This window comes from Paroedura picta, chromosome 2, assembly GCF_049243985.1.
Source record: "Paroedura picta isolate Pp20150507F chromosome 2, Ppicta_v3.0, whole genome shotgun sequence".
In the NCBI taxonomy this organism is placed as follows: domain Eukaryota; kingdom Metazoa; phylum Chordata; class Lepidosauria; order Squamata; family Gekkonidae; genus Paroedura; species Paroedura picta.
Window position 1 is genome coordinate 143,800,651 of NC_135370.1, and position 20,625 is coordinate 143,821,275.

At 39.9% G+C, this 20,625-nt stretch overlaps 1 protein-coding gene across 4 annotated transcripts in view; it reads left to right on the forward strand.

Annotated features, from left to right (window-relative positions):
- Positions 1–17,162, forward strand: part of AKAP6 (A-kinase anchoring protein 6) — a 320,657-nt gene extending 303,495 nt beyond the window's left edge. For all 4 annotated transcript variants that reach the window (XM_077323052.1, XM_077323054.1, XM_077323053.1 and 1 more), the window contains 2 exons: positions 4,831–8,221; positions 16,256–17,162. In XM_077323052.1, coding sequence (XP_077179167.1) covers positions 4,831–8,181 — 3,351 coding nt within the window. In that variant the 3' untranslated portion in view covers positions 8,182–8,221; positions 16,256–17,162. The remainder of the gene's footprint in view (positions 1–4,830; positions 8,222–16,255) is intronic.
- The last annotated feature ends 3,463 nt before the right edge of the window (positions 17,163–20,625 follow it).

Sequence of the window (20,625 nt, forward strand, 5' to 3'; positions counted from 1 at the left end):
AGGCAAGTATTAACCCTCTCCCCTCCACACTATAACCTTGATCTGTATTGGCTCCCTCCGCTTAGCTGGCATTGACTGTACAAAAGTAGGACATTTGTTCATCTCACAATGTAGCCTTGTTTGCAGTCTTTTTTTTTTAAACGTCATCTGAGACAAATGAGAGCCTGTGTGATGTAACAGAGTGATAGAGTAGGACAAAGAAGGATTGCATTCAAATTTCCATTCAGTCATAAAGCTCACAGGGTGACCCTGAAACGGTGACTTCTCTTTAAGGTTAACATACTTAACAGAGAGGGAGAACAACTCTAACCTCCTTGGGGGGAAAAGAATGGGATAAAATGTGATAGGCAGTTACAGCTCTATATTCAAAGACCTTAGCTGTGGAAATATATTACTCAATCTAAAATGTCCTTTCCCAGGGCAGAAATCATACCATGCAATCCTAATGTTCCCTGTCCCATACTTACTTATCCAATTTAATAATAGTTGATTTTTATATGCCACTTTTCTGTACCAGGAGTCTCAAAGCGGCTAACAATTGCCTTCCCTTTGGTCTCCCTGTAACAGAGACCCTGTGAGGTAGTAAGGCTGAGAGAAACCTGATATTACTGCTCGGTCAGAACAGTTTTATCACAGCTATGAGGAGCCCAAGGTCACCCAGCTGGCTGCATGTGGAGGAGAAGCAAGGAATCAAACCCGGCTCAGCAGATTAGATGCTATTGCTCTTATTCACAGATCCAGCTTACTGTAGTGGTTAGGAGTGAGGACTTCCAATCTGGCGATCCAGGTTTGATTCTGCGCTCCCCCACATGCAACCAGCTGGGTGACCTTGGGCTCGCCACAGCACTGATAAAGCTGTTCTGATCGAGCAGTGATATCAGGAATCTCTCAGCCTCACCCACCTCACAGGGTGCTTGTCGTGGGAAGAGGAAAGGGAAGGTGATTGTAAGCCGCTTTGAGCCTCCTTCAGGTAGAGAAAAGTGGCATTTACAAACCAACTCTTCTTCTTCAGGCTGGCTCTAATAGGATTTAGGGCCAGATTAGATGTGATGGTATCCATGGCTCATGCATTTTAAAAGCCCATCTCATGCATTTTAAAAGCTCATGAGGCAATTTTAAAATACTGCCACAATATGGTTTGGTGTCCCCCCATGCACCTTTTTAAGTGCCCAAAGAGCCGCTGGTGTGTATGTGAGAGTCATTTCGGCAGCTGAAAAGGTGCATCAAGGGAAACGAGCATCTCATTATGCTGTACTGTGGGCCTCATCAGGACTGGGTCCTTATGGCATTTTTAAATCACCTCAGTAGGCTTTAAACTTGTGCCAGCATCCATGGATCAGACCCTGGCATGCCCTTTGGTGAGCCTGTTTAAGACTGTAGGGATCCTGGAGCTTTCCTGATTGCACATATTTCTATTGATACTACTGCAATAGGCACCCAAGATACCAAAAAAGTACACACTGAAAAAAGAGAGGTGCGAGAAAAAGGCTCTTGACTGATGCAAATAAAGAAGCTAAGTATGAGATGTATTTTTCAGTGGACAAAAGTATAGATTGATGTCACAGACTGTAATCTTGCTAATAGGAATGGCTTAATTTAAAGAGTGAAAAAGAGAGATCCACTTCACATTTTAAACTACACATTAAACTAAACACATTTAGATTAGTCAAGAATGTTGTAGGACAGACTCGAGCGCAGAGAAATGCTCTCTGTGGTGCAATCTATTGGGAGAGAACCACATACATTCTTATGACAACAACAATAAAACTTTCTACATTTGGTAAGATAAGTGATCTTTCTACATACTACATATTAGCTTTATAAGTATAAAGAACAGTTTTTTAAAGCCTTCAAAACTGCAGCATACACCTGCCTTCTTAGAAAGTCAGGGAATATCTTCATCATGTTATATCTGTATTTCAATTGGATTGTCTCAAAATTTTGAATTTACTGCGGAAGTAAACATGAATCTGCATGATGGGTAGAATAAATGAACCAGTCAAAGACTGGTATTTTTTTTTAAACATAAATTGGATTCTACTAGTCTGTAACTAAGTCTTTACCCTGAGAATCTTTAAGAAAATGAAATGCCTGTACACATCTTGAAATACAAGAGAACTTTGGTAATGTTACTTTAGAGTTAAATATAGACTGTAGGTTAATGAGAAATGTTAAAATGATAAAAATCCCAGAGCTGGACTGAACTCATCTGTACTGTTATCTATTCCAGCCACTGATGACTGCCATTTTCCTCAATACACCACTGGAGAGATTTTTTTTAAGTAGCATAAAATAAAATATATTTTTCACAAACCCTATAGTGAAAAATACTTACTTATCAGCTTGGTATAGTGGTTAAGAACATTTACAGTTCTCTCAGAGCTCTTTCAAGCTACACCTACTTTACAGGGTGTCTGACAGCCAGCTTTGTGTAGTGGTTAAGAGTGGTGGCTACTAATCTGGCAAAGTGAGTTTGATTCCCTACTTCCCTACATGCAGCCAGCTGGGTGACCTTGAGCTCATCACAGCACTGATAAAGCTTTTCTGACCCAGCTGTAATATCAGGGATCTCTCAGCCTCACCTATCTCACAGGGTGTCTGAGATGGGAATTGTAAGCCACTTTGACTCTTTCCGATAGAGAAAAACAGCATATAAAAACCATCTCTCTTCTTCTTCTGTTGGGAGAGGAAGGGCAGGTGATTGAAAGACACTTTGAGAGTCATTTGGGTAACAAAAGCAGGGTACAAAAAAACAGCTCTTCTTTAAAAACATGAAATACTTGTAAATCATTCTGAAATGCTAGTACATTCAGAAATTCTAGTAAATCGTGGGAATAGATCATTACAATATTATTGCAATTCTGCAAAATAGCAATTACCCATTTTAAAATAAGTGCTTTGATGGCATAGTGGGGGGAAAGGCAGGAAAAATGATGACTGAAAGAAGTAAGTGCTCACAAAATTTCTGTATGGATGTTCCATTGGCAGTGCTAATGTTTCTGCATTTACAGAGGCAATGACAGGGAAACAGTGAATCCTTGCCATGTGGATGCAGCTGAAGAAATCAAATAATGGGAAGGGAGACTAGTTGCTGGGATCTCCAGATAGCCTTGCCCTACATTCCATGAAAAGCCCTCATGAAAAGGGATTTCCATCTGCTTTCACAGCTGAGTGCATAACAACCTGAAAGATTTTGGAAATGATCTTTAAATGTTGTGCACATATCATATGGAATTTTATAGGAAAACAACAAAAATGTGTCCCCCCCGTGTCTCACTTCATTATTCCACACATTTGCAGAGCAATGTCTCCACAGACAATATATGAAATTAATGTACTACTGGATTAAACTGATGGATTGTTTTTACAACTAAAGGCTTTCACACTCATTAGTCATTATGAACCAGTCATTAATACTGCCTTTATCAGCTAGCAAGCAAACAAACAGAAATTCAAATAAAAATTCAACACACTTGGATGTACCCAACTGTGCCTTTGGGGAAGGGCAGCATAGAAATGTGATAAATAAATATGTATATGATAAATACATACCCTGTACAAAACTGAATAAAAGTATACCCTACACAAAATAATTATTTTTAAAAAAGCCTTGCATATGTGATTAATCTTAAAGTATTCTGTGCTAAAATGTTTTAAGCGATTTTTTTCTTTTACACTTGTAATCTTGCAAATTTTACATACATAATCTTTTAAATTGCTGTTTATTTCCCTTATTAAGGCTGAATGTTATTTTTACCCTGACTGGATTAAGCAAGTTTTGATTTTAATAGGGCTTCTGATCTGATGCTGAGATGTACATGAAAGCCAGTTTTGTGGCCAATAATCTGATTTTTCTGTATGCCAATAATCAAATTCAACCTGATTTTCCATGATGAAATATGGGCTGAGTTAGCTAATCCAGGATGGGTGTATCACCCAAACCCAGCTGCATGAGTCCACTGTATTTGCATGAGCCCAGTTGTTCTGGAAACCTCAGTAGCGGCACTGAGTAAGCAGCCAACGATTTCATCCAATTGGAACCCACCCAAACTGCTACACTACCATATCCAATGGCAGCAGTCTCAAACTTGAACCACTGCTTGGGAACCATACTTAACTGGTTGGAGGTGTATAGCCTGAGTTTGAGTCTAGTCAATAATAGAAATACCAATTGTTGATATTTCCTGAATCTGGAACTCCTGATGTTAATGGTGTTTGTATTTCCTTAGTTGAGAAGCTAAGTAGTTTGGAGTATGTTAAATGCCACTTTGTTGTTGAATATCTAGGCTGAAGTCAAAGGCCATCATATAGCTAAAATGTGTGTAAAGTTTAATGGTTCTAAACTTTAGTGTCTTACAAGAGCAGGAAAACTTGACTTAATTTACACTAGGCCCGGAAGGTCACTGGGGGACCTTAGACGCACACTCCCATGTAATCTACCTCACAACTTTGTTGAGAATAAAATGGAAGAATAGAAACTTATTATGCTGCAATTAACTCCCTGGTGGTAGAGCAAGACAAAACTATGATAGAACATTATAGATGTTGGCCTCCCTGCCTGACAACCCATCTGCCTAGGTTTCCAATATCCAGGGCCAATATTCTAACCTCAGTACTAACACTTTTAATATTTATTGTGTTTCAGAAATGTATCTCACATTTTGGTATTTTTTACAACTCATCATTCTTTGGTTGTGTAGCTCTACTGCAAGCAACAGGCTTTTTATCATTAGTAGTTTATAATGCTTTTCAATTATGGAGGTGAAATGTATTATTTAAAATTTTGATTAACAGGTGGGTTCTGTTTCTCTGTTTGTTTGTTTAAAACAGGAATCCTTGAATGTTATTGATCCAGGCTTGATGGAGCTAAATGGCACAAGTGAAGATGCACTAGAATGGGATGAAATGGATATAAGTAATAAGTTAATTAGCATTAATGAGGAATTCAGTGAGCTTGATCAAGAACTGGACAAGGATGACACAAAGCTGAACTCTGCATCTGAAGAATGTGCTGACAATAGTCCAAAGCAAGAAGAAAACTCTGGTGTTCATGAAAATTATCTCAGTGGCCCCACTGTTACAAAACCACCAGGCCCTCAGGTCTATCAAGTCTACAGTCTCCATAATGTGGAATTATCAGTAATAAATCATATATCCTTGATGAAAAACACATTCCCCAGTGTCACACAGTCAGACATTGTAAATATTCATGAAAATAAAGACTTATCATTTTCACCTTCTAAACATTTGCCAGACCTAACAGGAAGCAACACTTTGGCAAAACCACAGAATTATATGTATCACAGTGGTAACATAAGCAGACATTCAGAGATTCAGAATAAAACAGTGAATGTAGTTGATGCAGAAACTATGAACAGCTCTGAAATCAGTTTGCAAAGTGGTACTGATGGAATGCAGGATGATTCTGTAACTAATGCCTCCAGTTCCCAAACAGGAGACATTGCTGATGTAACAAAACAAAATTTTAAACAGGAAAATGAGGAGAGTTATGCTAATTTTCTCAGTTCTTCTCAGTTAAAGTCCAGTGACAAAGTTAGTGATCTGGACTGCATTAGCCAAAGTAGCCCTGAGTGTTCAAAAGAGGGCTTACAAGAAGGAAAACACAGTGTCCTTACATTTTATGACTATTCATACCTTCAGGGTTCCAAATGCAAGCTGCCAATGTTAATGAAGCAATCAAGTTCTGAAACAGCACACAAACAGGGAAGTTTGCTACATGGCTTTTATTTTGATAAAATCCCATTTAAACCTGAGCATCAGCCTGCAGAGTTAAAACCTTGTGCTTCGACAAAGGAAATTGTTTTATCAACTGACTTGGACATGTTGGATGCCAAGCCCTGTGAATTTGTGGAAAATTTTAAGAAACTAAGTGATAGGACAAATGTGAAACTGCTTTCAACTTTATCGCACAGTTCTTCCTTAGACTCCCTTTCTGCGGCAAGTGACTTGTTTGGCTCAGGTATTTTTAGAAGTGGTGATGGTCTTCATCGGAGCACTTCCTTGGAGAGTTGGCTAACGCCCTACAAAAGCAATGAAGATCTTTTTAGCTGCAATGGGTCTGGAGACCTGAGTGGAAGTAGTGATTCCGTTGGGGAACTTAGTAAAAGGACATTAGACCTTTTGAATCGTTTAGAAAATATCCAGAGCCCTTTAGATCAAAAGATAAAGCGTAGCATTTCTGATATTACCCTCCAAAGTGCTTCTCAGCGAATGTCCTTGACTGGCCAGTTGTCACTGGATATTGCATCCTCTATCAATGAGGATTCACCTGCTTCTCTCACCGAGCTGAGCAGCAGTGATGATCTGTCTCTGTGCTCGGACGATATTGTATTGCACAGAAATAAAGTACCAGACTCAAATGCATCATTCAGAAAACACCTCAGTCGGTCGGTAGCTGATGAGAGCGATGTCAACGTTAGCATGATTGTTAATGTTTCCTGTACCTCCGCTTGCACTGATGATGAAGATGACAGTGATTTGCTATCAAGTTCTACCCTCACCCTGACTGAAGAAGAGCTGGGCATTAAAGACGAAGATGATGACTCCAGTATTGCGACTGATGAGGATATTTATGAAGATGGCAATTTAATTTCGGGACTTGACTACATAAAGAATGAACTCCACACTTGGATCAGACCAAAATTCTATCTGACAAAGGAGAAGAGGAGGTGCAACCTGGATGATGAAATCCAATGCTGTAAGAATTTAAGCAGTAATGAGACTCTAAAATCAAAAGACGCTTTGAGCATTGAAAAATTTTTGAACGATTCGATACGCAAACTTGCAGAACATAATGGCAATGACAAGGCCATGTCAGATAGTCATGAGCCTGGGACAGACAGGCAAATTAGAAATGATGGTTTTCAGTTTTCAAAGGATCATCTGGTAGATGACATGGAGAATGGTAATGTTGCAAATACTCAAGAAAGTCCAAAGGAAGAACTTACTAGCATTTCTGCAGCTTCTCCAAATGTTAGCACACTTGATGTTACAGGAAGTGAAAAGGAACACTGTGCCTGTGAAGCACATACTGATAGTTCGGATGATTCACAGATGGATAGTAAGGAGGCTGTTCCACTGTCAAATGTATCCCGCCCTCCAAAAGAACATAAAAAACAACTTCAGTCAGATAGCCATTGCATTAATAAGTTTTTTCCAGAATTTGGTTCAGATATTAAAGGTACAGATACACTGAATACGGCTTTAGTAAAATCTCTGCCACATCGTCAACAAAACAGAAGAATTATCAAAGACAGTAGTGATTGCTGTGCCGCCTTAAAATCAAACGAAGCAGGAAAAAATACTGCAGCCAATGGTACAGATTCATGTTGTAACTGTGAATCTGTTGCTTTTGATAAAAGAAATGGAGAAGATTGCTCAGTGCACAATTTTGTGATGGAAATCATTGACATGGCTTCAACAGCCTTAAAGAACAAATCCCAGCCTGAGTGTGAGCTAGCCATTCCACATCCATTAGCCCAGATCAAGGAAAAAGTTCTAGAACATTCTCACAGGCCAATACAGCTTAGAAAGGGGGATTTTTATTCTTACCTCTCACTCTCTTCTCATGATAGCGATTGTGGAGAAGTAACTAAATACATAGAAGAAAAAAGCAGTACTCCAGTACCCTTGGACTTTGTAGATGACAGGGAGAATATTGAATGTTTCTTTGAAGCCTGTCCTGAAGAGGAGCGAGTTGAACAGGAAGCCTACATTGCTAACTGTGTCCCTGAGACACTCCTGGTAAAATATGAAGGGTTGGCATTAAGAGATGAACCTAAAACATCTGCTGAATATAGTGGCTTTTCTTTGTTAAATGAGGAAATGGACATACATGTGCCTGACTGTCTTAGCCAGATGGTATCAGATAATTTAAAAAATTCTGATAGTGAGTCATTGATTTTGGACATGGCTAGCAAAGGGTCACATTTGAATTCTCTCCCTAGTAGCTCCAAAGAAAATCTTCCTGGAGAGTCTCCTTGTATTACAGAGTCTGAAGACAATCCTGCATCTTCCAAGAAGGCCATGGTAGAAGACATTCAGTTAAAGTCAGATCACTTGGAAGGCAAAGGTATTTTGTGCCAGGACACTAAAACTGTTACATGTGAAGATAACATCCTGCATCTTCACAAAGAAAGGCACATAAATGCACATAGGTAGAATGTAACCGTCCCTGGACACCTACTTATTTCATAAACAGGTAGGTACTGTATCCCATGCAGGATGAGATTTGCTTGTTATTTATGTGATTGTATAACAAAGCACAATTAGTTTCATTTCAGGATTTTTAGATGAGTCATAGTATTTTGTTACGACAAGCTAATATTCATTTGAAGTCACTTCTTACTTTAGAACTTGAACTTGGGTACAGATAACCGTGTCTGAAATGTAGACTTCATGCTTCAAGAATTGCTAATATGAATTTTAAGTACTGCCTTTTGTTCATCACAATATACAAAAGGCAGAAAATGTGCTGGCACCATATAGTGGTTATGAATCAGGAAACCCCTGGTTCAAATATCACGTCTGCCATGTTGTCTAAGCTACTGTCTCTTAGCTTCAGCCATCGTTACAATACGGTAATAATAAAATTAACTATATTGTAAATCAGATTAAGACAAGAGAGGGATAGAAGATGAACTTCCCTGGCCACCCCCAGCAGTCCCTTGTGCACCTTGAAGAGCCTCTGCTGAGGGATGGGAAACCCTCCTAAACAAAATAGCGTGTGGCCAATAGGGTGGATGAAGTTGCTTTCCTGAAGACTTTGCTTGCTCCATTCACAGAAGAGTGATAAAGGGACAACGTTACCCCATTCCTTCTTTCTGTCTGCAGCCTTCTGTGCAGTGTGGCACTTTTCCAAGAAGGGTACCTAAACTCTAAGCAGAGTTTTTTCCTGGGCTCTCAGGGTTTTGCTGGGATTAGGCAGGGAAGATATGTTTTTGCAATTTTTTCCTGGGGGGGGGGGGTTAATGTATAATCCATAACACTTGAAAAGCACTTGAACACTGTTACATTTATACATATTTATCTGGGAAGAGCTCCTTTTAAAACATTTCAAGGAGGTGCAAGGTACATGTCTTTTCCCGTTAATTTGCTTCAGATATTTTAGACATATTCCCCAGATATCCACCCCCATATCAGTTGCACTCTACTTCCTGCAATGCAGATGAAGCTATCACTGCAGGAAGATTAGAGGTAGATGCTTCACAGCTGTATTATATTGGGAAACGGGATGAACAACTGAGCATTGCTTTCCATCATTATTTATGTACCACTTTCTTTGAGGTACAAAAGAAAGGACCATTCCCAACCATTTGGGTCTTGCCCTGAAGAATGGGATGGGGCCTGGCCAGCACTGATATCATGTGGAAACGGTGATTAACCCCACTGTCATACGAGCACTGGCATGGCCTTTTCCATCCATGTGGAAAAGATGTCTGAGAGCCATCTTGCAGTAATGGACCTCTAATCTGGAGAGCCAGATTTGATATACCACTCCTCCACATGCAGCCAGCTAGGTGACCTTAGGCCAGTCACAGACCAGTAAGAGTTGTTCTCGCAGAGCTCTCTCAGCCCCAGCTATCTCACAGAGTATCTGTTGTGGGGAAAGGAAGGAAACACTATTGCAAGGCACTTTGAGACTAGAGTTGTGCACAGTGGCGTCTGAATTGGCCATTCCAGGCCGACACAGCCAGCACCCCATGGTGCAGTGCTGGCTGCACTGGCCTGGAATGGCCAATTCAAACGCTGCCACACACAACCTTATTTGAGACTTCTTTGGGTAGTGAAAAGTGAGCTATAAAACCAAAGCCCACTGGTTGCACTGTGATTAGGAAACCCAATTCTGAATAGGATTGTGATGAAGGAATTTTGGAGCACCTTAAAAGCTAACCATCAGAACTTATTCTTCCATAGACTAGGGGCCACAAAAATTGATGCTACAATAAGTACATTAATTTGTTAAGGCTCAAAGAGTTCAATGTTGCAGCTAAAGACTAACATCCACTTCTTGGGAATTTGTCTTCTGTGCTAAATTAGCATTATTCACACCGGTCCAGGTTGTTGTTGTTAGGTGCGACCCCATGGACAATGATCCTCCAGGCCGTCCTGTCCTCTACCATTCCCCGGAGTCCATTTAAGTTTGCACCTACTGCTTCAGTGACTCCATCCAGCCACCTCATTCTATGTCGTCCCCTTCTTCTTTTGCCTTCGATCGCTCCCAGGATTAGGCTCTTCTCCAAGGAGTCCTTCCTTCTCATGAGGTGGCCAAAGTATTTGAGTTTCATCTTCAGGACCTGGCCTTCTAAAGAGCAGTCAGGGCTGATCTCCTCTAGGACTGACCGGTTTGTTCGCCTTGCAGTCCAAGGGACTCGCAAGAGTCTTCTCCAGCACCAGATTTCAAAAGCCTCAATTCTTTGACGCTCGGCCTTCCTTATGGTCCAACTTTCGCAGCCATACATTGCAACTGGGAAGACCATAGCCTTGACTAAACGCACTTTTGTTGGCAGGCTGATGTCTCTGCTTTTTAGGATGCTGTCTAGATTTGCCATAGCTTTCCTCCCCAGGAGCAAGCGTCTTTTAATTTCTTTGCTGCAGTCCCCATCTGCAGTGATCTTGGAGCCCAGGAAAATAAAATCTGTCACTATCTGCATTTCTTCCCCATCTATTTGCCAGGAATTGAGAGGGCCAGATGCCATGATCTCCTCCTTCACCCGCATCAACAGGCTCTTTAGTTCCTCTTCACTTTCTGCCATTAGAGTAGTATCATCTGCATATCTAAGGTTGTTGATATTTCTCCCTGCAATCTTGATCCCAATTTGTGACTCCTCTAATCCCGCCTTTCTCATGATGTGCTCCGCATACAAGTTAAATAGGCAAGGCGACAGTATACAGCCTTGCTGAACTCCTTTCTCAATTTTGAACCAATCAGTGATTCCATGTTCAGTTCTCACTGTTGCTTCTTGACCTGCATATAAATTTCTCAAGAGACAAATAAGATGCTCTGGTATTCCCATCTCTTTAAGAACTTGCCACAATTTGTTGTGCTCCACGCAATCAAAGGCTTTAGCATAGTCAATGAAGCAGAAGTAGATGTTCTTCTGGAACTCCCTAGCTTTCTCCATGATCCAGCGTATGTTGGCAATTTGATCTCTAGTTCCTCTGCCTCTTCGAAATCCTGCCTGTACTTCTGGAAGTTCTTGGTCCAAATATTGCTGGATCCTAGCTTGTAGGATCTTGAGCATAACTTTGCTAGCATGAGAAATGAGTGCAATGGTGCGGTAGTTTGAACATTCTTTGGCATTGCCCTTCTTTGGGATTGGAATGTAAACTGACCTTTTCCAATCCTGTGGCCATTATTGAGTTTTCCAAATTTGCTGGCATATTGAGTGTAGCACTTTTACTTCATCATCCTTTAAGATTTTGAATAGTTCAACTGGAATGCTGTCACCATCACTAGCTTTATTGTTGCTCAGACTTCCTAAGGCCCATTTGACTTCACATTCCAGGATGTCTGGCTCCAGGTCAGTAACTACTCCATTGTGGTCATCAGGGATGTTAAGCTCGCTCTTGTATAGATCTTCTGTATAATTTTGCCACCTTTGTTTAATCTCTTCTGCTTCTGTTAGGTCCCTACCATTTTGGTCCCTTATCATACCCATCTTTGCATGAAACATTCTCTTCATATCTCCAATTTTCTTGAAAAGATCTCTGGTCCTCCCCATTCTATTGTTTTCTTCTATTTGTTTGCACTGTTCATGTAAGAAGGCATTCTTATCTCTTCTAGCTTTTCTCTGGAATTCTGCATTCAATTGGGTGTATCTTTCTCTTTCTCCCTTGCCTTTCACTTCCCTTCTCTCCTTAGCTATTTGTAAAGCTTCCTCAGACAGCCATTTTGATTTCTTGCATTTCTTTTTCTTTGGGATGGTTTTAGTTGCTACCTCTTGTAAAATGTTGCGAACCTCCGTCCATAGTTCTTCAGGCACTCTCAGATCTAATTCTTTAAATCTATTTGTCACCTCTACTGTATATTCGTCGGGGATATGATTTAGTTCATACCTGAGTGGCCTAGTGCTTTTCCCTACTTTCTTCAATTTAAGCCTAAATTTTGCAACAAGAAGCTTATGATCTGAACCACAATCAGCTCCTGGTCTTGTTTTTATTGACTGTATAGAACTTCTCCATCTTTGGCTGCAGAGCACATAGTCAATCTGATTTCTGTGTTGACCGTCTAGTGATGTCCATGTGTAGAGTCGTCTCTTGGGTTGTTGGAAAAGAGTGTTTGCTATGGCCATTGTATTCTCTTGACAAAATTCTACCAGCCTGTGCCCTGCTTCATTTTGTACTCCAAGGCCAAACTTGCCTGTTATTCCGTTTATCTTTTGGCTTCCTACTTTAGCATTCCAATCCCCCATGATGATAAGCACATCATTTTTTGGCGTTGCTTCTAGAAGGTGTTGTAGGGCTTCATAGAACTGATCAACTTTATCCTCTTCAGCAGCAGTGGTTGGGGCGTAGACCTGGATCACTGTGATGTTGAATGGTTTGCCTTGGATTCGAACTGAGATCATTCTGTCATTTTGGGAATTGTATCCCAAGACTGCTTTTCCTACTCTCTTATTGATTATGAAGGCTACTCCATTTCTTCTGCGAGATTCTTGTCCACAGTAGTATACCTGATGGTCATCTGAATTAAATTCACCCATTCCTGTCCATTTTAGTTCACTGATTCCTAAAATGTCGATGTCCAGTCTTGTCTTTTCTTGTTTAACCACGTCCAGCTTGCCTTGATTCATGGATCTGACGTTCCAGGTTCCTATGGAATAAAAATCTTTACAGCATCGGACTGTCTTTTCGCCACCAGTTACTTCCACAACTGAGCGTCCTTTCGGCTTTGGCCCAGCCGCTTCATTCATTCTGGCGCTACTCGTACTAGCCGTCTGCTCATCCCCAGTAGCATATTGGACACCTTCCGACCTGAGGGGCTCATCTTCCGGCATCATATCGTTTTGCCTTTTGGAACTGTCCATAGAGTTTTCAGGGCAAAGATACTGGAGTGGTTTGCCATTTCCTTCTCCAGTGGATCACCTTTTGTCAGAGCTCTCAGCTATGACCTGTCCGTCTTGGGTGGCCCTACACGGCATAGCTCATAGCTTCACTGAACTACACAAGCCCCCTTGCCACGACAAGGCAGCGATCCTTGAAGGGGGTCCAGGTTAGGAGACCTATATACAGATTTGTTGCTGAATCAGGAACTGGGGAAGAGGAAACATAAACTGCATTGTTGTTGGGTGTGCATTCTGGTGCTTATCTTCATTCTGTTGACTTTGCCAAAGTGCAATTCAGGAGGATTTGATGACATGTAGAATTGCATCTCTGTTTCTGAGCACTCTAGACCTGCCCCATGATTGTTATTTCTGTCACCCTATCTCTCATTGGGTTCTTCTGCTGCCCAGTCAAGCCAGCTCTGGACAAAGAATAATTTCTTATAAAAAGAAACCTCTTTTGTTGAGAATAATCCTATTTCTCTGTTTTAATAGCGTTTTATATACTGATAATCCTCTTTCAGCTTTACACAAACTCCATTTATTCAGGGGAACCCCAGTGAAATCCTGAAATTAAATCTATACCCAGCAAGTAGCTGTTCACAAGAAAAGTGTTATATCAGCAGTGCAATATCAGAGGAGGAAACTCATGGAAGATCACAGGTCTCTTTTTTTGTTAGGAAAATTATAGAAATAACACAGGAGTTTTTAAATACTTTATGCCCCCCAACCAGCTCTATGTGTAGATTCATCCATCACTTGATGTTAGAATACTGACATATTAACAGAACTTCTCGGTCCTTTTCACTACAATGGACATGGTGCCTATGTGCAAACACCTTTGTGCCAACAGAAATGCATCCTAAATTGATTGCTTGTATTGGATCTGAGACCTTGGAGAGCTGCTGCCAGTCAGAGCTGACAGTATTGACGTTGATAGACCAACGGTCTGGCTCAACCCATGTTTGCAGGAAATCCATGTGAGATCTGCAGTCTTGGTATGGAGCCCTAGGTCAAGAGGCTACTGAAATGAATGAAATGAAAAGATGTACTGGCATCTCTTTTCTACTGAATTGGAATAGTCCCTTCCCCCACTGCGAGAGCTTAGTTGATACTTTAACTTCATCTCCCATGCTATGGGAAATGAATTAGAGGCAATCTATCCTAATTTGTTAACTTATTCAAATAACAGTTATTATACTTAACTATGCTAAAGATTATCTTTTTGGTGGCAGATTGTTTATTTTTTGATGAGCCTAATTACTGATTTTCCAAAGGTAATTTACATTTATTACTAATACATCTCTTAAAATGTGACAGATAAATGTTGTTCCCATAAGTGTATTATGAAAAAAGTTACTATTTAAAAACACATTATTTAATTTGAAAGATAAATGGCAAACACCATTATTTTTTTTTCCTGGAGCACCTGTGCTGTAAGCTCATTAAAATGTGTGATTTTATGTGAAGCTGTGATACTTAAGAGAAAAATTATCTATGGTATATGTGTACCCTAAAAATAAACTCAGTTTGCAAAGGTGACACCATGCATATTTACCAACGCATCTCAACTAATTTTATATGATTTCTGCCTCTTTGCTCCAGCTGCAACCAAGAATAAAGTGGGAGTAAGCAAATATATTCTGCTGCTAAATGTAGCTAAATTGTAATCTCAGTCTTTACCAGTGTGTTATAAAAATTGACCATTAAGAAGGAGTAATGGCAATGCTTTAAGCAGCTTCAAAAGTAGTTCTACATTAGGAGCAGTCATTCTGTTTTGTGGTCCAATGTGCTGGTTAAACATTGTTTGGAGGGGGGGGGCGGGTCGCCAAGAAGGTAAGATCTCACAACAAAGGATAAGATCATGCAATCTTTTTGGTGGCACTATAACACCCACACACTTGTCATACTTTTGTGATTGTTTTGAGCCCAATCCTGAAGGTATTCTTGAAACAGAAGCCTTTTTCCATACTGAAATCATTCTTGCAGGGTCAGAGTGATTCAATAAGATCAGTTCTGTTCTCTTTATTAATTAACCATGGAACTTGCACGTGGCAGCAAGTTGTTCCAGAACATCGAGCCTAAGGTGAAATAGAAATAATTACTGTATATCCTTTTCTGTTCTATCTCTACGTCCTTAAGATGTTTGGAATATATCCAGACCAAGTGTGAGGGCTTCAAGTAAAACTGCCAAGTTTTAAGAACAAAAATGCAACAATTTTCCCGAAACACTTTAGGTTCTCTTTCAAATACAATCCCTGTGCTTTTTACAATTTTGCATGAGCACCATTTTCTGTAAAAATAAAGAGGTCAGTGGCAGTGCTAAGATCAAAGGAGAAGGTAACTGGATAGATCCAGCTATTTCTACTTGGTTTGGAAGGCATATAATACAAGCCTGAAGTGCCTCCTAGGAAATGCTTCAGAGAGGTACTTTGTACTAATCTCTCTGCTGCATTCTGCCAGTTACTTCTTCATAATCCTCATCATAAACCTCTAATCTTTGTTGTGTAGGTTAACCCATGCTAGAAAAATGTCTGTATTATGGGGGGGGGGTTAATTATTCTAATAATAATACACATTTTAACTTTTTACAAAATTTAGTGCTTATATTTATGGATTATTTATATGAGACTTTTCAGCTTTTTGAATTACTTTTAAGCACTCTATAAATGATACTTAAATAGGTCATGATTCTGTTTATGTACCCTATTTATATCCCAAATTTAACTAGATTACTTGGAAGCAAGTCTCCTGACTTTAATGGGTCTTACTTCCATGTAATGGGTTTAGGGCTGGAAATTATTTTGGGAGGTTGGCCTTTATTTAAGACATGCATTCCTATTGATTGTGCACTTTCAAAAGGTAGAGAAGGTAAGTTCACAGGCACCTGAAAGGACGGGATTGAGGGAAAAGGTCAAACTTGATTATTTCCCCAGTGCCTTTTGAAACTAAATCTTGTTTTATAAAAATCAATGGTGTTTCTACATCAATAAAAAGATATCTCTCTGATACAGACTTAAAACCTCAGGCTATAAAAAATTGTTGCTCGTATACAGTCATTTTACATATACGTATATTGGTATGAGATCATGAAGATGGCTATTTTAGGTTGCTCTGGAAAAGCTTATGTTTTGCTGATGAAAAATACTCTATGTAACATGCTATTACTTTTTTCCCCCCTTTCCTTTTAGAAAACTGGCTGCCTTTCAGGTGCAGGCTCATGCTCTAAACCCCGGGATGACCTCTAATTCCATTGTATCACTGCCTTTTGTTACTCTCCCAAGATAAAATTTCCTTCCAAATGTGATTTCTCCATGTTGGCTTTGAGACCAGGGTGCATATGCTGGTTCCGTTTCAATGATCATTTTGCTAAACCATTTGTTTTCATCTGGATTTCTCGCCCAAGCTACCTCTCAACAACCTCCCCTTCCAAATTTATATGCCTCTGTATGACTTCTCACCAACTACTTTTTTATGATTTTGCAATTCCACAGAATATCTGGTAATTCTCGATCACTATTACAGAACTGTATATGTCATTAATTCTCCTATTTTATGTATCAAATTTGATATTTTATGTGTATAATGCATATTGTTTATTGAAAGGATTTTATGTTTAGAATGAAAGTTTGACTGCAGCAAAGACCTTAATGCTTCTGATTCAATATCTATGAAATTATTCAAAATCAACACAAAGTTATCATTTTGTTTTAGAATTAATCTATGCAACACTTCAAGAAACAGCTACACAGTGTTGTAGATTAAGAACTGTTAACATTCTACTGAATTAAGTACAACATTTTGGTTTTATACTACACTTCTTGAGGTGATAATCAGAAAGAAGCCCCACATTTTTAAAAATTGTGCCTTGCTGTATTTCTTATGCCATTTATTAAAAAGCTGCTTTCACAGGACAATTATGTTGGTTTGAAGGAAGGAAATAGCAAGGTGTTAATAATTTCTGTATATATGTATAACCCAAGTGCAAACATTGATGTATAATGACAGTTTAAAATGCTTTAATGTTTGTGATGCCCAGTAGATTGCATGATAATTAGAACTGGCATAATAAACTAGTTTACTGGGGAAAATTCAGAACTGGCTGTCTTTTACCTGTTTTCTGCTTAAAGCTATCTAAAGTTATCCACATATATGAGAAAGCAAAACTCCTTGTCAAATCACATAGTGATTACACTTGATTTAAAACAACCTACCAATCACAGTGCAGTATGCTAATGAAACACCAATGATAGACAGGCAGGGAAGCAGCCAACACATTTAGTGTTGTACAGCCACACCCCTGAAAGGGCATAATTAATACATGGAATTCACTGCCACAGAATGTGGTAGCATCTACAAGCATAGACATCTTCAAGAGGGGATACAAATGGAACAGAGGTCCATCAGCCCACCATTGCATACCACATACTACTGTCCTCAGGAAATTCATTACTGCAACACATTTCTGTTCATCTAGGTATCCCTTGTTCTCTATTCTCCTCTGTTGGGTTGATCTCATGGTTTAGGAGTTACCAGTAACGATCAGTGGGGTCATACTATCCAAGAATCTTCTCAGCTAGAGTAGTGTTCTTCAGACAAGACTACCAAAGACCCTTTACCAGTATAAGTCCCAGCTGAGTCCCAGCTGGAGTCAATCAGGAGCAGAGGCTAGGAACTTTAAATTATACCAGTTAAACAAATATAAAGGTATGTCACAATCTAGATGTTTATTAAACACCATCAAGAATCATAGAATCATAGAGTTGGAAGGGGCCATACAAGCCGTCTAGTCCAACCCCCTGCTCTACGCAGGATCAGCCCTAAGCATCCTAAAGCAATAATGTGTGTTTCCAGCTGTCTTATCTGAGCAAAATCACAAACAGGGCAGACTGAGATGGGGAAAAGTGTTCTTCCCCTTGATCCAGCCCATTCCTCTGTCCCCAAAGGAGGGAGGGAGAAAAGAAAGAGGCAATGTGTATGCCCCCAGACTACCCAGTCAAAAGGGGGAAGGGAAAAGGTAGCCTGCTGGGCACTACTTCTTTTGATAAACCTAGCACCACCTCTATCTTCTTCCATGGGGCTTGGATGCACCAGCTGCAGCCCCTCTTAATGTCTGGGAAGCTGGGTACTACCTGCTGTTTCTTGTGTGACTTGGATGGACTGGGCACCATCTCCCCACATTGCAGATTTTGTGCAGATTGGGTGCAGTCCTGCCATTGGACTGGCCCAATCCATTTTTAGCTAGCACAGGAGGGGAAAGGGAAAAAAATTGGACTCACTGACAGAAATCCTTATGATCAATGGGAATTACCACTGGATCCAAGTCCAAATATAGAAATAGAATTCATCCTAGTCTTTCTACGATTTTAATTGAGTCCAGTGGCACCTTTAAGACCAGTTTTTTTTCCTGTGCAGGCACACGTCTTCAGACCTTCTAAACTTCACTGGACTCTAACTTTGTAATGCTGCTTCAGACCAACATGACTACCCACTTAAAATCTAGTTTTAAAATCTAGTTTTAATTAAATAACAAAATAATATGAAATCAGTGTATTAAAAAAAATAATTTTTTTAAATGTCTTTTTTATTTTACAAATGTTGATTTGGATCTGAATACTGCATGTGAGAGAAACCAAATAATGCAGCATTTCCCAGCAATAAAAAACAAGAGTAAACAGTGCTCCAACCCAGCAAAAATATGTATTGGAAAATCAAAGTTTCATAAATTGTTTAATGCAAAAAATCTATTCAGTCTCACATGGTGTTCACAATGTGCCAGATTTACTAGTTTTTTACAGCAGATCACATAATTTTGTGTGAAAGTGAATGAAAAGTGAGTCACCTAGAACTAACAAGGGTAACTTCACTAGTTTACATCTACCTGAAGTCACATTAGGCCAAACTACATAAAATTGTTTCTAACTAGTTGGGTCTGGCTTCCAAAATTCATGCAACTGCAAAACGGGACAAATAACTCTCCCACTTCTATGGCCATTTCAGGTCAGAAAAATGGTGCAGGGAAAACACAAGAGCTCCTCTTCTCCACACACTGCAGTCCTGAGCCACATCAGGCCCCTGCAGTCTTTTAAAACATTATTCCCTGCAGCTGTTGTATGGCTGCAGGGAACTGTGTTGGAAAAGCAAGTCCTCATTAGATGCACAATGTACTAGTGTCCAGCAGAACCCAATGCCAATGTCGCAATGCCAGCTCAACAGGACTGATGTCAAGCACAACCCAAGCAAGGGTAGAGTTCAGCAGTGGAATAGGCTGCCTAAGGAGGTGGTGAGCTCCCCCTCACTGGCAGGCTTCAAGCAAAGGTTGGATACACACTTTTCTTGGATGCTTTAGGATGCTTAGGGCTGATCCTGCATTGAGCAGGGGGTTGGACTAAATGGCCTTTGTGGCCCCTTCCAACTCTATGATTCTATGATTCAAGGAAGGAGGGTTGCAAGCCCAGAAGAACCAGTGCCACTGGCAATGCAAACCCAAATCAGAGATTCTCTGTAGTAGAATGTGAAGCTGGGGGCATTTTTGCAAGCCCAGAAGAACCATTGTCAGTGACAGGCTTGTACCAGTGCAATGTACTAGGTTGTTTGACTTCACATTTGAAGCAAACAGCCTTGCAAGTCTGTAATTCAATGCAATTTGCAAAAGTATTTAAATGAGTAGCCCTAAAGCACTATAGCTCCCCTTAGGGAACTTCCTGTCATTGAACTACAGAGAAGCCTTTCCCCCCTTCTTCATGTTGACCTGGAAACTGTAGTAAAAAAGGCAGGAAAGGGCTAGAGGCAAACTCTGGTGCCCTTTTAATTCCTTTAACTCCAGCTATTCAGTATTGTTAAATATATCCCCCAAGCTGGAAAAATCCAGCTTTCTTTCTTTTTTTTTGGGGGGGGGGGGATAGCTATACCGGTAACTGAGAAGATTCTCTGCTCTGTAGTAGGTTGAGAAAATACCCAAAAATATAGATGAGAGGATTTGTTTGGCTCAGATATAGCTTAATATCTGTATTAATAACAGATATATCTGATATTAATAACAGATATACTAATAACAGGTCATAGAGGTCACGATCTTGATGTTGCCTACTGGCACTTCTATTCAGAGGTTTGCTTTAGTGACTGTGACTAGTAGTCATTGTTAGACCTATCCTCCATGAATCTGTCTAATCTCCTTTTAAAGCCATCTAGCCTATAGCCAATACAACATCCTCTAGCAATTAATTCCACTTAATGAAACATTTCCTTTAGTCTGTCCTGAATCTACTGCCCATCATCTCTATGTCCTACTGTTTGGGGAGAAAGGGGAAAAGTTCTCTTTGTCAACTTTCTGTACCCCATAATTTTCTAAAACTCCATCAAGTCCCCCCTGAGTAATTTCTTTTCTAAACTGAAACATCTCAGATTCTTCAGCCTTTCTTCATAGGTAAAGTGTTCCAGCCCCTTGATCGTCATCTATATATTTTTCAGCACTGCAAAGTCCTTTTTTAAATGCAATGACCAGTTCTGCATACAGTATTCCAATTCAGGCTGCACCATAGATCTATACAAAGGCTTTATA